Below are 14,406 nucleotides of genomic sequence, written 5' to 3' on the forward strand. Positions count from 1 at the left end.
TTTAAAGGGAACCGGTCACCAGCATTTCAGTTATTGATCTTTACTTATCCCTCACTGGCCGCTGCTATCAAAAGTTCAATGCCGTTATCCCCTCTGCTAAACTCCTCCTCCGACTGTAAATAACCGTCTGCAAACATTTTGTGCCTTTTTATCGTAATAATCCGGTGTCCCGTTGTACGCACATACCAGAATAGGACATCAATGCGCAAGCTCAGGATTTTGTGTAGCGAGGAGCTGTCAATCAAAAGTAAGGAGGCGGGGTAAACTCGGAAAGACTTGAAGAATATGACCCTTTTCAAACGAAGATTTGACTCTCTTCTGCTCATTAGCATACGGTGTGGGAATGCTAAAAAACTGAATACTAAAGCAACAGAGCCGACTAAGAAGACAATTATAGGTTATATAGAAATTATTTTTCACCCACTACCACCAGGTATTGCTGGTTTAATAGGTGAAATGCTGGTGACTTGTTCCCTTTAAAAGTGGTTTTATTGTGCAAAAGTAATAAACCACTTAAAAACCTATACGTTTTTAGTATCAACGTAATTTAACGACCTATAAAATAAAGGTTACATGTTATTTACGCCGCATAGTGAATGCTGAAAATTTAAAACCCGAAAAACAATGCTGGAATAGCTGTTTTTTGGTTTTTCTCAATTCTCTCCCAAAAAAGTTAACAAACGTTAGGCCCCATGCACATGACCGTAATTACGGACCCATTCATTTCTATGGCCAAAAGGCTCCGCAAAAGATAGGACATGTCCTATTTTTTGCTTTTTGCGGACCGTGCTCCCATACTTTATATCGGAGATTTCCCCGCAAATGCAGGTGGGTGCCCGTAATGTGCATGGGGCCTTAATCAATATATTATATGTGCCATTGAAAAATGTAACTTGTTCTGCAAAAACCAAGCCCCCATACAGCTATGTCAGATAACAAAATATATGACTCTTGGGATGCGATGATGAAAAAATGAAAAAGAATGCTTGGTCAGTAAGGCCAAAAAAAGGCCTGGTCGTTTAGGTGTTAATGGTGGAGCTTGAACCACACATAGTGGTTTCTGACATTTTCATTATTAGAAACCTGTTAAAAGAGTAGAGTTTTTGTGTTTTCATTTTTTTTCATGATTTGCAATTATTAAGTTGACATAGGTGCAAAGCAAAAAATTATTTTATCATTCTACTTTTTACAGAGTGGATCCAATGGCCTGCTACCAGCCCCTTGTTTGTTGTCACCTCACTCTAAACTCAGGCTTACAGGAACACCCAGCACACAGTTGCAGCCCCTTGGTACCAATACATATGGTAAGAACATTTTTGTTGTGTAACATTGATTTGGCTTGCTTTATTTAATATATTTCATTGTTAAATTGATACATACTTAATCTAAGGTGATGAGCTTGCATCTTGGAGTGAGCTAACAAAAGTACCTGCTTACTGTTTGTCATAGTTTAATAATTTTAGGTCCCAATAGTTTTTCACTAAATTGTTAAAGTTTTTCCCTTTGATTATAAAACAACTTTTATTAAACCAATAGTACAAGTGAAGATAAAAAACTTTGTAATATATCTTTTATTGCAGAAAAATGCATTTGTCTACTTATCAGACTCCTTTCTTCCCCCATCCTTCCTCCTAAGGCAGAGAGGAGCTGGATTCTGAGCTTCACTGACCTCATGTTGTGTACCGGCTCTCATTGACGAGAACCAGGGACTGCATGGAAACTTATTTACAGGCAATGCTCCATGGGAAACAAAGTATGCAAAATAGCAAATACCAGCCAAATTAGTGACTCCTCCAAAAGGAAGAGCGACAGACAGCACTGTTTCGGGTTCTTTTGAAGGAGTCTCTGGTTTGGCTCGTAAGAGATATTTTGCATACTTTTTTCCCCATGGAACATTGCGTGTAAATATGTCTTCGTACACACGCTGGAACTCTTCAATGAGAGCCAGTACCCACCCTCAGCTGCATCTAAGACATCTCAATAAGCCAATCAATGCCGTGCTCTGTATGGATGAGGGGCTAGAACCCTGAAACAGTGTTGTCTACAGGTGTGTTGCTCTTCCTTTTGGAGTAGTCTCTGGTTTTGCTGATATGACCTATTTTGCAGCTTAATTGAGCGATCAGGTTACAGCTGCCCATAGAAGTTTATGGAGAGGGGGAGGTGGAGCAGGAGGAGAAAGTAGCAGAGTGAGAGAGGCACAAACACAAATAGACGCTGCTGGCTCTAGTAAGGCCCTGTTCACATAAGGGTATAGCCTTCCGTCGGAAGTATATGGCTGGTGGACTCCTGACATATACCTCCGACAAATGGCTGCAACATATCCCACTTCATAGGCAGTGAAATACATCACCTATAGTCTAAAGTAATACTGTCCATTTCCCTGAATATTCTCCTCCCACTGTCAGACCTTTCTCATGCTACCCGCCGACTCTTCATCTTGTTTCCCCCACCATCGCCGCACAGAAGCCTTACTTCTGTCTACTGGCAACCTCCCCAGGATCCTTTAGCATCTGGGGGTGACGTCACAAGCTGGTCCTCAGGGAAGCCAAATAGGTGTGATTGATCGCTGGAAGGAGTCAGGGGTGGGGACAGGAGCCCTGAATGCATCTCTCGGCTGATCTTCTCTAAAACATAGTGCACCCCTGGGCAGTGCTTTCCTCCCCTCTTCTTCATTCCAACCACAACTGGAATAGTTACCATGCCATGTGCATTTTTAAAAAGCAAACATGGCCGTGTACAATTCACCTTCCTCTATCTATCTCTTCCCTCTTTCTCATGTGGTTCTGTCAGCTCTGAAGTACTGGGGGACATCAGCATTACCACTGTGGTCAGGAAACAGATGAAAGGAGAGGGAAGACTCCCACTCTGTACCAGAACTGCCCCCTGCTCTCTCTCTGCTTCCGGGCATATATGCCTATTGGAGGCCTGTGTCGGATGTCAATATCACACATAGGATGCCAATGCCAGTGGCAAATGTCACCCATAGGCTGCCATGGTAAATGAAAGTACGCGCGCGGTAAACTTTTTTTTTTTTACGGGATTCTGTTTTATTAAATAACATAGTCTGCTTTGCTATTCCATAGTTCTATTTTGCTGTATATACTGATGAAAACATGCCTGAAGGAGGCCAAAAAGGACATTCCCTTGGCCTCTGTCCAGCGATGGAAGCCTATGTGCACATTTAGTGTGGATTCTGGTAGCTTCCCTGATGTACATGCTAAACGTAGATGCAAAATGTGATGTGAACAGGGCCCAAGTGTTCTCTCTGAATGCTGTGTATAGCAGACTGTTATCTGCTTCTGCTTCCTTCTCTCCTCCCCTCCCCATAAACTTCTATGGTCAACCTTAAGCTCCTCTCTCAGTAAAGCTGAGAATCTGTCTGCTCCATGGATTCTATGAGTGAATTCTAAATGAGTGAATATATAAGAAAGCAGGGGAGAGAATGAAACGAGTCTAATAAGTGGAGAAAGAGGAATTTTTCTGTAATAAGAGATATTACAAAGTTTCTTCGCTTGTATTATTGATTTATGGAAAGTTGTTTTATAATCGAAGGTACACTTTATGTGACCGAAAAGTAAGTCCAACACTGGATTTGTAGACGAAAGGTGTATATAGAATTTTATAATCTAGCCCTATTACTGGCGAGAACATATGTAGTATGCCATGACTCTACATGCTTGTCGTTGCTAGAATATTATCCCTGGATCTTAGTATCATATTGTAGTGTAACGGGCTACTAATGATCAGTCTTGAATAAAATAATTGCCTTTGAAGTCAAGTTAATGTTCAATAAGCACTGGAACAAAGCCTGCAAAAGTGTTGCCAATTGTTTTTTTGACACATGAGCATTGTGCTTTGCAGTGGAATTCAGTCTTCTTAACGCAACTGTTAATGTAGATGTAAATGTAGGTGTGCACTAAAAAAATCTATATAAAAAAAGCATATTTATTGCATTAGAATTGGACTAGGAAATTTTGTAGCATGCTGCCTACAGACCTGATTTGGCATGATCTAATTTGCACTTTTTGCAAAGAGAAAGAAGTACCTTTAACCCGTTAGTGACCGCCCCATAGTGTTTTTACGTCGGTCACTAGCAGGCTTTATTCCGATGCAATAGACTTTACGTCACTGCATCAGAATAAATAAACAGAGCAGGGAGCTGTCAAATCTCCCTGCTCTCAGCTGCCAAAGGTAGCTGAGGGCTGGGGGTGTCCCTGCTCGACCGGGTGAGATCGATATTAGTATCGATCTCACCCATTTAACCCTCAGATGCGGCGCTCAATAGAGTGCACCGTATCGGAGTGGTTTTGGAGAGAGAGAGGGAGTTCCCTCTCATCCCACCGACACCCGGTGATAAGATCGCCGAGTGTCTGTGTCTCCAATGGCAGCCGGGGGCCTAATAAAGGCCCCCAGGTCTGCCTGTCGTAAATTCCTGCTAGGTCATGCCGTTGTAAAAAATAAAAAAACATGCAAAAATTGCTGTTTTCTTTGAATCCAGCCTTAAAAAAAATGTGATAAAAAGTGATCAAAAAGTCGCATCTACTCCAAAATAATACCGAAAAAAACTACAAGTCGTCCGGCAAAAAAAAAAAGCCCTCCTACAATGGCATTGGCGAATAAATAAAAACGTTATGGCTCTTCAAATATGGAGACACAAAAACAAATCATTTTGAAAAAAAAATGTGTTTTTCACTGTGTAAAAGTAGTAAAACATACAAAAACTATACAAATTTGGTATCGTTGCAATTGCAACAACCCACTGAATAAAATTATTGTGTTATTTATACCACACGGTAAACGGCGTAAATTTAGGACGCAAAAAAGCGTGGTGAAATTGCTGTTTTTATTCTATTCCCCCCCCCCCCAAAAAAAATCTTAATAAAAGTTAATCAATAAACTCTGTGTACCCCAAAATGGTGCTATTAAAAATTACAACTTGTCACGCAAAAAACAAGACCTTATACAGCTATGTCGACACAAAAAGAAAAAGGTTGTAGCTCTTTGAATGAGACGATGGAAAAACGTTTTTACGGCGTGAATATAAGAACGTTTTTCTTGTTTCGTTTTTATCTCGTTCACGTTTCTCACTAAATAACCTGTTTGATTAATTCTTCAGGTTATTACGGTCGTTTAGATACCTAATATGTGTAGGTTTTTTGTTTTTATTTAGTGTAGGGTCAATAAAATATATTTTATGCAAAATAATGACCTTTTTTTTTAACTTTTTTTTATATATTTATTTTTTCTGCTACTTTTTTTTAAATCCCATTAAGGGATAACTTTATAGCTGACAAATAGTGTGCCCTATCAGCAGGCAAACTGAACAGACAGCCCTGGGGTCCTTTCTAGGTCCCCAGGGCTGACTGCAGAGGGATTCCTCCGGTGTTTGATCAAGTCACCGGGATTCCAGTGACGCGATCAAAGAGGGGATTTCCATTTCATCTTGCCGCGGTCATGGACCGCAGCGATCAAAGGCTTAAACAGCTGGGGTCCGAATATTTTCCGACCCCAGCTATATTCAGCAGGCTGCTCTAAGATCAGGACCTGTTAGTTACAGCTCCTGCTTAGAGGATGAGCGCTCACAGGAGCGCTCATCAGCCTCTTCTACAGCGACGCCAAAAGACGTTGCTCTAGAATGCTTAAAAGACGCTAGGCGGTCGTTAAGTCTATAGTGAAAAATATACTGCATTTTAGTTAGTGGCGTTTTTGAGGCAATTTTGAGGTCAGCGGCGCCTTTGTTTTTTTTTTTTTTTAAATACTTCATGCTCTGGGTATGGTGTTTTTTTTAGGCATTTTTTTTCCGCAGTAGATACACCTCCAAAAACACCACTAAAAAAACATGATAAAGATATGCTATTGCGTTTTACCTGGCGTTTTTACATGCCTTTTTTAATGCAGTTTAAGGCAAGTAAAACTCTGTGTGTGAATGAGGCCTAAGGTTTACTCTTTCTGCTCTAATGATGTTGAAGAAGTCTGAAAATGGGGTTTGATAACCCTATATACCGGCAAGGTTTTATATTCCTTTGTCTACCTCTTAATCAAGTGTCTTGTTAGAGAAGTCCATTATTTAAAAAAGAAAAAAAAGATTAATGTCAGCTGAGTAAGCAATTCAATATAACTTCATTATATTAAAACCTGGTTTCCAGATTTATAGAGTTTTAGTAAGCTTGCTAAACTGCTTTTTATGTGGCTTTTTCCCCTCTGTCCAAAACAGACGAACTCTCTTTTCTCAATTGACTTGTCAATCCAGCTTTTCACTGTCAGCTAAGCTTAGGAAATGTAAACTGTTATGTAAAGCTGGTACACCCTTCAACCCTTCAGGATGAATCAAAAATATAAGTAAGGTAACTTGAATATCAGGATTTTTATAAAATAGGTTTCTTAAATCAATAAAGAATACAAAATGAAAACATATTTTCCAATGGAAAAATATCTGCATACTTTTTTAACCCTCTACTTACTTTTAACACAAAATGTCGTCTAATAAATTCACAATACAAAAGATTTAGTACATAGTAGAAAAGCCTGACTGTTGAACAATAAAGTATTGCCATGAAGAACAGTATACATTAGGGTTTGTAACATGGTCCTAGCACATGAAACTATATAAAAAAAAGTGTTATGCCATAGAATCAGCCGCTGGTATAAATAGGGTCTGTGTCGAGAATATTATTTTTTATTGACCGTTTCTATGCTAGAATTTTTGAAAATTTAAAAATATTACTTGAATACAGTGCATAAAAATCCTAAAAATGTGCTACAGTATATCACTTGAATCGTCCAGATTGACAATGTTTTCATAGTAGACTGTTGTGATCACTATTCTGCAATGCAAGATTTCTTCTTTTTTTTTTTAAATAAATAATTCTGTTTTTAGAAAAAAAAACAGCATTGCATGGTTGCTGTTTAATATGAAATGCTCAGAAAAGGAAATCGATAATGGAACATAAGGGCTGGTGGCCAACTTTAGATATAAGCTGCCATGGACATAATGTTGCCAATTGTTGGTAGACGCAGCCAGTTTTGGTGAGTCATAGGCATTAGATTGCTGGCAGGACCAGAGAATATAGAAACAGAAGACTGTTAAAGGGGTTTTCCCACAAACAGGCACTGTCTTTTAAAGCTTTCCAACCATCACCTGTACCTCTAAGCAAGCCTACTGTGCGTTCACATTTGTCCTGCACCTGATCGTTCTTCTTTTTGAAGGCCGATAGGAGATTAGGCAGTCTATTACACCTTTGGAAGGATTTTTTTCTTTGTATTAAATCCATGTAATATGTTTTTTTTATGCCACTTTCAAATTTACTTTTATTTAAAAAAAAGTTTTACTTTTTACAATACAGCTTCTATGTAACCTGTGTATATATAGAAGATGTATCATTATCTCTCAGCCGATTCCTTCAGCTGAATTGACAGCTCGGCTGAGAACGGGTACGACGTGTCTCTGACTCACAGGATACAGCTACCGTAGTAACGGTCACATCTAAGTTCATAACTTGGATGTGATCGATATAAGCTGGATCCTGTGTAAAGAAAAGTTCTGGAGATCAAGACTTCTGGAAAGATATTCCATACTGTGTGACAAGAATCTTTGGTGGCATTACTTGTGTTTCATTTGGTGACATGGAAATGCACTTTTTTTTTAAATACTACTTCTTTATACCATTTCGGGAACCCTTTTGAAATAAATTCAACTATTAAAAAGTATAGTATAAAGGACAGTTCTACATTTACCTTTACATGTTACACATGTGCCGCAGATCATTTAAGTTCAATATTCATATTGGAATTTCCTAATGCATCTCTAAAAGGAATGAGTTACAAATGTAAGATCAGCAAGATTAAGCATGTGCTGAAATAAAATTGGCAGGACAGAAGAATAATTACATTTATCACTGTAATTACCTCAATGATACTGTATGGGGGATTTCCAGTTCTGATTATTTAGATCTTTTTGCTTTGAGCATTCGCCCATTCTGCTACTACATGACAGATTACAAGATTACAACACTTTTTTTCATACAACAAACTCCTACATATATCGAACCAAATAATGACATCTATTTTATATGATAAAGGTATAGTCATTCCGTGCACACTCTAAGCCATTAGGCACCAATACTCTTGTTTTATAAACAAGAATACACTCATGGTTCAAAGAGCCCTTATCTAGACCAGCATATTGAGATTCACATTAATTAACAGTAAACATGCCAGAGAATTGTACTTATTTGATGACAAACTATTATTATTCCATTTTTTTCCCCCATTTACCTGGAGACTATATAAAGCTATTGGAAACATTGTTTTTGCCCATTCACTGCTTCTTCCATTTCTGCACTGTCTATACAATACTGTAAGGACATGTGTGCGTACAATGTGACTGCCCCAGGTATATTTAAAATGCTTTGTCAAACTTTTGTAAGCAATTTTTTTTATTAAATGAATGTATTTTGTGTGTTAAAGCAACTTTCAAATTCACTTTAATAAAACATTTTTTTTACTCTTTAATATACAGCTTCTATGTATCCTGTATACATAGAAGCTGTATCGCTCTGACTCAGTCGATTCTGTCAGTTCATTGGAACTGATGGCTCGGCTGAGAGCGGGTCCTGCGTGTCTCTGACAAATAGGATCACGCCAGCTAATATAGATCACATGTAAGTTATGAACTCCTTTCGTTGCCTCTTCTCCGCTGCCGTCTGATGTTCCTGATGCTGGGGCCCTTCTTTACAAAACTGATACTGGCCAGCGTCAGGATGTTGTATGCGCATGCACACATAACATCTTAAAGCTAGCCAGCATCAGTCTTGTGAAGAAGGGCCCCAACATTAGTTCCTTTTTAGAAGGAAACAGGCCCTAAAAATATAAAGGGGCCCATTCCTTTCTCCAAATTAACCATATGTAGGGGCAGTGAACAGTGGCGACGGGCGCTTATTTTAAAATAGTTTCCGCTGGCCGCCTAGTGGGATTACCAGCAGCGCTGCACTGATGGCGGCCCTGGTCCCATTACCACAATATGACACTGATTGGTCACTGATTGGTCAGCCTCATACACTCCTCTGTACGACGCCCAGTTGGTAAAAAGTAAAAACACGCCCAGTTGTCTATTAAGAAACTAATTAGCATAAATCTAAAATTGTTCATAACTTTGTCAAAAATTATCGTTTTTCAAAATAGAAAACACTGTTGTTCTCTACATTACAGCGCCAATCAGACTATGTAGGAGATAGAGCACCTATAATCTGGTGACAGAGCCTCTTTAAGGGAAATTTTAATTCTTTTTTTATTAAACATTTTCTGTTGCAAAATAATTCAATGTCTGATACAACTGTCTTGGGAAACATCCCCTCTGTGAACACTGACTTTTACTGCTGTATGCAAAGCAACTAAGGCTCTGTTCACATCTGCGTCAGAGGCTCTGTTAGGGGCCTCCGTTGCAGATGTCATCGTTGTGGCTGGACAAAATAGCGCAGCATGCAGCGCTATTTTGTTCGACAAAATGACAGAAACCCGACGAAACCCATTAAAGTCAATGGGTTCCATCGGTTTCTGTCATGTGACACATCCAGTGCTTCTGGTACTTTTGTTGTTGTGCTCCTATGATGGAGCAGAACAACAGAACCCGGAAAGCAGATGTGAACATAGCCTAATAGTAAACAGTGTAAGTACACAAAAACGGGTTCATCTTTGAGACAATCATAACTTACCGGCTACCAGGAATCGGGAAGATTCTAAATAGCACCACCAAAAATTTGCTTGCAGTTAATCCCATCTCTGGAGTCAGCGGGCTTGTAGCTTTGGCACTTAGCATTGTGATACATAAATGTACGTAGGTTAGACATTGTGGGCCAAGGAAATGCAATTGCTTGCGCAAGATTATCCAGAGTGATGATGATTGGCTGAAGCTGCCGAGGAAGAGGGAAGTTATTGCAATCCACCCTCAGGCCCACAATCCCGGGAAACAGCAGCACTTCAGTCAGAACAGTTTTGTCTGTTGCAGTTTAACAATGTTATCCAGGGAACAATTTGAGCATACCAGTTGGGTGCACCTACATAGTCCCAGATTAATCATACTTAGCTGCCAGGAAGATGAGCAAAGTTTCTCCCTAGCTCCCCACCTAATGAATAATACCACAAGACTTTATATTTACAAAAACATTGGCTATGGATGAGCCAAAAGGGCACTTAAAAGGCACCAAAATCCATATGAATTATTCACAGATGAAGGGAATTTTCAAAGTTTTGCTCATCTCTATATATGTTCTAGTGTGATCTACCGTATTCTCTGGAATTACAGTGGAACCACCGGACTTTAGTGGTCGCTTGACTCTGATAATTCCCCTGCTCCTCTGTGTATTCTTATTTGGTAACAGTATGTGGTATTAGGCCCCATGCACAAGACTATAATTTTAATTACGGATTAAATTGTGGACCCATTAATTTCTATTGGCCACGGACACCTTTCTGTATATTTACGGATGTATGTCCGGGCCATAGAAATGATACGCAAAATATAGAACATGTCCTATTTTTGTCCGCAATTGCGGCACGGACTCGCCCATAGTAGCCTATGGGAGCTTCCGCAATTGTGGACGGCTACAGTCGGATCTGTATTTGCGGACAGTAAAAACTATTAGGGTATGTGCACACGTGAACTGTCTTTTACGTCTGAAAAGACAGACTGTTTTCAGGAGAAAACAGCTGCGTCGTTTCAGACGTAAAAGCTCCTCCTCGCATTTTGCGAGGCGTCTGTGACGCTCGTAAATCTTGAGCTGCTCTTCATTGACTTCAATGAAGAACGGCTCAAATTACATTGCAAAGAAGTGTCCTGCACTTCTTTGCCGAGGCAGTCAATTTACGCGTCGTCGTTTGGCAGCTGTCAAACGACGACGCGTAAATTACAAGTCGTCTGCACAGTACGTCGGCAAACCCATTCAAATGAATTGGCAGATGTTTGCCGACGTATTGTAGCCCTATTTTCAGGCGTATATCAAGGCATTATACGCCTCGTTTACACCTGAAAATAGGTCGTGTGAACCCAGCCTTACGGTCATGTTCAAGAGGCCTCATACTGAATCTACCACAAAACGCCTAATGTACTGTAGCTTTGTCGTCCAGCATATAGTTGTGTATCATAAAGAAAACCACAAGATGGCACTACTTCAGAGGATGTCACAAGCAGCTATCTGAACTGTATGCTTTATCCTGTATTCATTAGTACATTGTTTTATAGAGCCCTCTTCACTGTTTGTCCTCAGAGTTTTGTGCATCCCCCTTTTATACAAAGCAGGTTGTTTCTATTTCTTCAAGAAATGAATTTCAAGGCCTGGCTACTCTCATATCTAGTTATAGCACACAACTAAGAGTTTGTTACAATTTATAAAAACAGGAGAAGGGTTTGTGCTGCTGCTGTCTTTAGCTCACAGAAGATGTGCCTACAAGTGATACTGTAATGACAGGGATAGGGAAACAGACACTAATCTACCTGCCACTCAGTCCCTGCCTACTTGCAACGACCCGCCCTAGGCGACGGGGTACAACTGGCCGACGGTCCCTACACTCAGTAAGTGCACGACAGACAACCAGACAAGGAAACACAGAACAAAGGGAAGCGGGGCAGTTGCCCACGGCAACACCGTGAGCAACAAGAGTAGTAAACAAGCCGAGTCAAACCAGGAGAGTACGAGGTGCCAAACGCAGAGCAGGAGAGTAGTGAACAAGCCGAGTCAAACCAGGGGTGTACGAGGTACCAAACGCAGAGCAGAAGAGTAGTCAGTAAGCCAGGGTCAGTATGAAGCAGGGACAAGTAGTTCAAGAAGCTGCAGCAGGGCCAGGAAACCAACAGAGAAGAATCACAAGCAAGGAGGAACAGGAAAGGCAGGTATAAATAGACGGAGGGCGGGAGCTAGCTCCGTCTGGCCAGGCTGTGATAGGCTCTCCCACTCCTAAGCCTGCCATCCTGAGTGGTGGAAGATGGAGTCAGTCTCACAGACATAGAAGCAGGTGCAGACTGATTACCTATGGGCTTGGATACAGAAGCTGTGCCTGGCAGATCCTTAACAGATACTTTGCTACAAAGTGCAGCCATTACAAATGTAGGACTATGTCCTTTTACAGATGTGAAAAATACAGAAGAGGTTTTCAGCCTCTGAATATAAACTAACAGTAAGCATTGTTCTCTGACATGGTAAAGAATTGTGTATACATAAGTGGTTAAAGAAGAAGTCTCATCACAGACAAGCCATTTAGGCCCTAGTCAGACGAGCATTGTTCACTTCCAGGTGTAGAACGGAACGGACAGCACACGAACTGAACACTGACACATGAAAGTTAATGAGCCAATTCACATGTCCAATTCTCCGCACAGATGGTTAGTCCGTGTAGAGAAAATCAAGGCATGCACTAGTTTGGTCCAATTGTCGTGCCAGACTCACACGTTTAAGTCGATGGGTCTGGACAGCAAACACCGTCTGAGTTCCATGCAATCTTCGAGGATAATTTGCTAGGAGACCCTGAAAAGATAGCAGGAATGGACGTTAAAACCTGTTGCCATATAAACAATGGATATAAAAAATGGATACAATACTAGTTCAATTCGGATGGAAAATCGTCAATTTTTTTCCTGATGAAGCACCAGCAAGATTTCCAGCACTCCACTGAATAACCCCTAATATGAATGTTGAGGGTCTGGTTTGACCCCACACAAACATTTTTACTGAGGAAGTTTCCGTCGACTGCTGCAGAGGAAATTTGGTATCACATGTAGCTACTCAAATGAATGATTGTCCTTGTAGTTCATGAACGGACCGGGTGCACTAGAGTGAGAGCCTCTGGTTATTAGTGTCTTTGCTCTGGTTCATAGAGCGGGCTCAATTAGATGCAGTAAAGTATACAGCCTTCTCATGACAGTGGCGCGTTAAAGAGTGTTTCCAATTCCAATTTGGTGCTCTGAGATGCTAAAGGCAATATCCAATTTACTAGAATGCGTTGTCTATAAGCGGAACAGATTTTTTATTAATTTATAAATACTAAGAATAAATTTGTATATTAAATTACAGAATTGTTAAGTCGCATCTTATTGCCAGTTGTAGAAAACATACAATTTACATTTTGGATTTAAAGACAGGCAGGCAATTGGCAAGCAATCTTTTTACAGTAAAACAGGGAGGAACAAAGAATTGCATGTTGCTTGTTGAGTAATTATTTACAAGTGAGGGCCCCCAATTTTAGCAGTGGGAATAGGTTAGTAATTTTAATAATTTACTGTGCATAAAAAATGTAAGTACTTTGTAAAAGAGTAGGGTGGTAATGGCTTTCTTTGTTTGAAGCCTCAAAATCATCAATCTGAATGCTCTCAATATCTCTTCCAAATTATACAGCAATATATAGCATTCTGTAACCCAAAACATAGCCCTGAAAATTATTTTTGGGCTGCATGTGATGTTTCTTTGTTTGAAGGCTCTGCAGCATCCTGTGTAAACTGTCCCAATACTCTCCATCATTTCAATGTAAACATTGAAAATAATGTTTATGTACTAACTATTATACCTTGCAGCCTGTAATGATGACAAACATACCCTGGTGTTTGCACGAGCTTATCTAAGTCTGTGTCTCTCATTACTACCTCTCTCATCCTGCTCATACTATGAATATTATGACTCTAAAGATAGCCTGGGTAATATTGTACAAGCGTTCTGAAGAGTGGTCTGCTGATCGACATCTCAATACGAAGGACTTGTGGTTCTTAAGCAGGCGCTATATGACACGGTCTTTATGCATGGTCAACGAAACATATTTTGTCTAGGGAAAAATATTTTCTTATTTCCAAAAATTAGATTAACACTAGATATAACTGGATTAAGGCTCAATGCACACGATGCGTATTACGTTCGGTTTTGGTGTGCGTATTTGCGCTTAATACAGTACAAGCAAAGTAAATGAGAGTTCAGGAAATCTCACTTACACTCTGCGTTTTTTTTTTTCTGCTCATTAATTGACCTGCGGTGCGTATTTTACAATCCACAGCATGTAAATTTATCTTGCGCTGCCATTGCAAATTTAATCTGTTTAGTTGTAAGGAAAAACGCACCAAAACCCGCAGCATGAAAACACACCGATTTACGCATCAAAATGTAAAAAACGCATAAACAGGATTAGTTCTTTGGGACAAAGTAGTGGTGCAGTATGTGTTGGACAGGAAGGTTACAGCATTGGATTAAACTCCGTTTAGTGTGGTACGGGAAGTGCGCCTGAGCTTCATAACTCTGGTTCACAGCGACTTTGACCGCAAAACAGGTTGCAAGTCCATAGATTGATGTCGCACTGCGTACATCGCAGTAATAGAAGTGAATGTGGCAGCATTGTGATCCGCAAGGTCCCTGTCCCCAATAGGACAGTGGAGCT

The 14,406-nt window shown here is 40.1% G+C and overlaps 1 protein-coding gene across 4 annotated transcripts in view; it reads left to right on the forward strand.

Moving 5' to 3' along the window:
* Positions 1–14,406, forward strand: part of AHI1 (Abelson helper integration site 1) — a 242,704-nt gene that overhangs the window by 140,914 nt on the left and 87,384 nt on the right. For 3 of the 4 annotated variants that reach the window (XM_075862503.1, XM_075862501.1, XM_075862500.1), the window contains exon 19: positions 1,193–1,304. In XM_075862503.1, the coding sequence (XP_075718618.1) occupies positions 1,193–1,304 (112 nt within the window). Of the gene's footprint in view, positions 1–1,192; positions 1,305–6,214; positions 6,413–14,406 lie in introns of those variants that run through there. The other variant, XM_075862504.1, reaches the window with a different exon arrangement.

Source organism: Rhinoderma darwinii, chromosome 4 (assembly GCF_050947455.1).
Source record: "Rhinoderma darwinii isolate aRhiDar2 chromosome 4, aRhiDar2.hap1, whole genome shotgun sequence".
Lineage (NCBI taxonomy): Eukaryota > Metazoa > Chordata > Amphibia > Anura > Rhinodermatidae > Rhinoderma > Rhinoderma darwinii.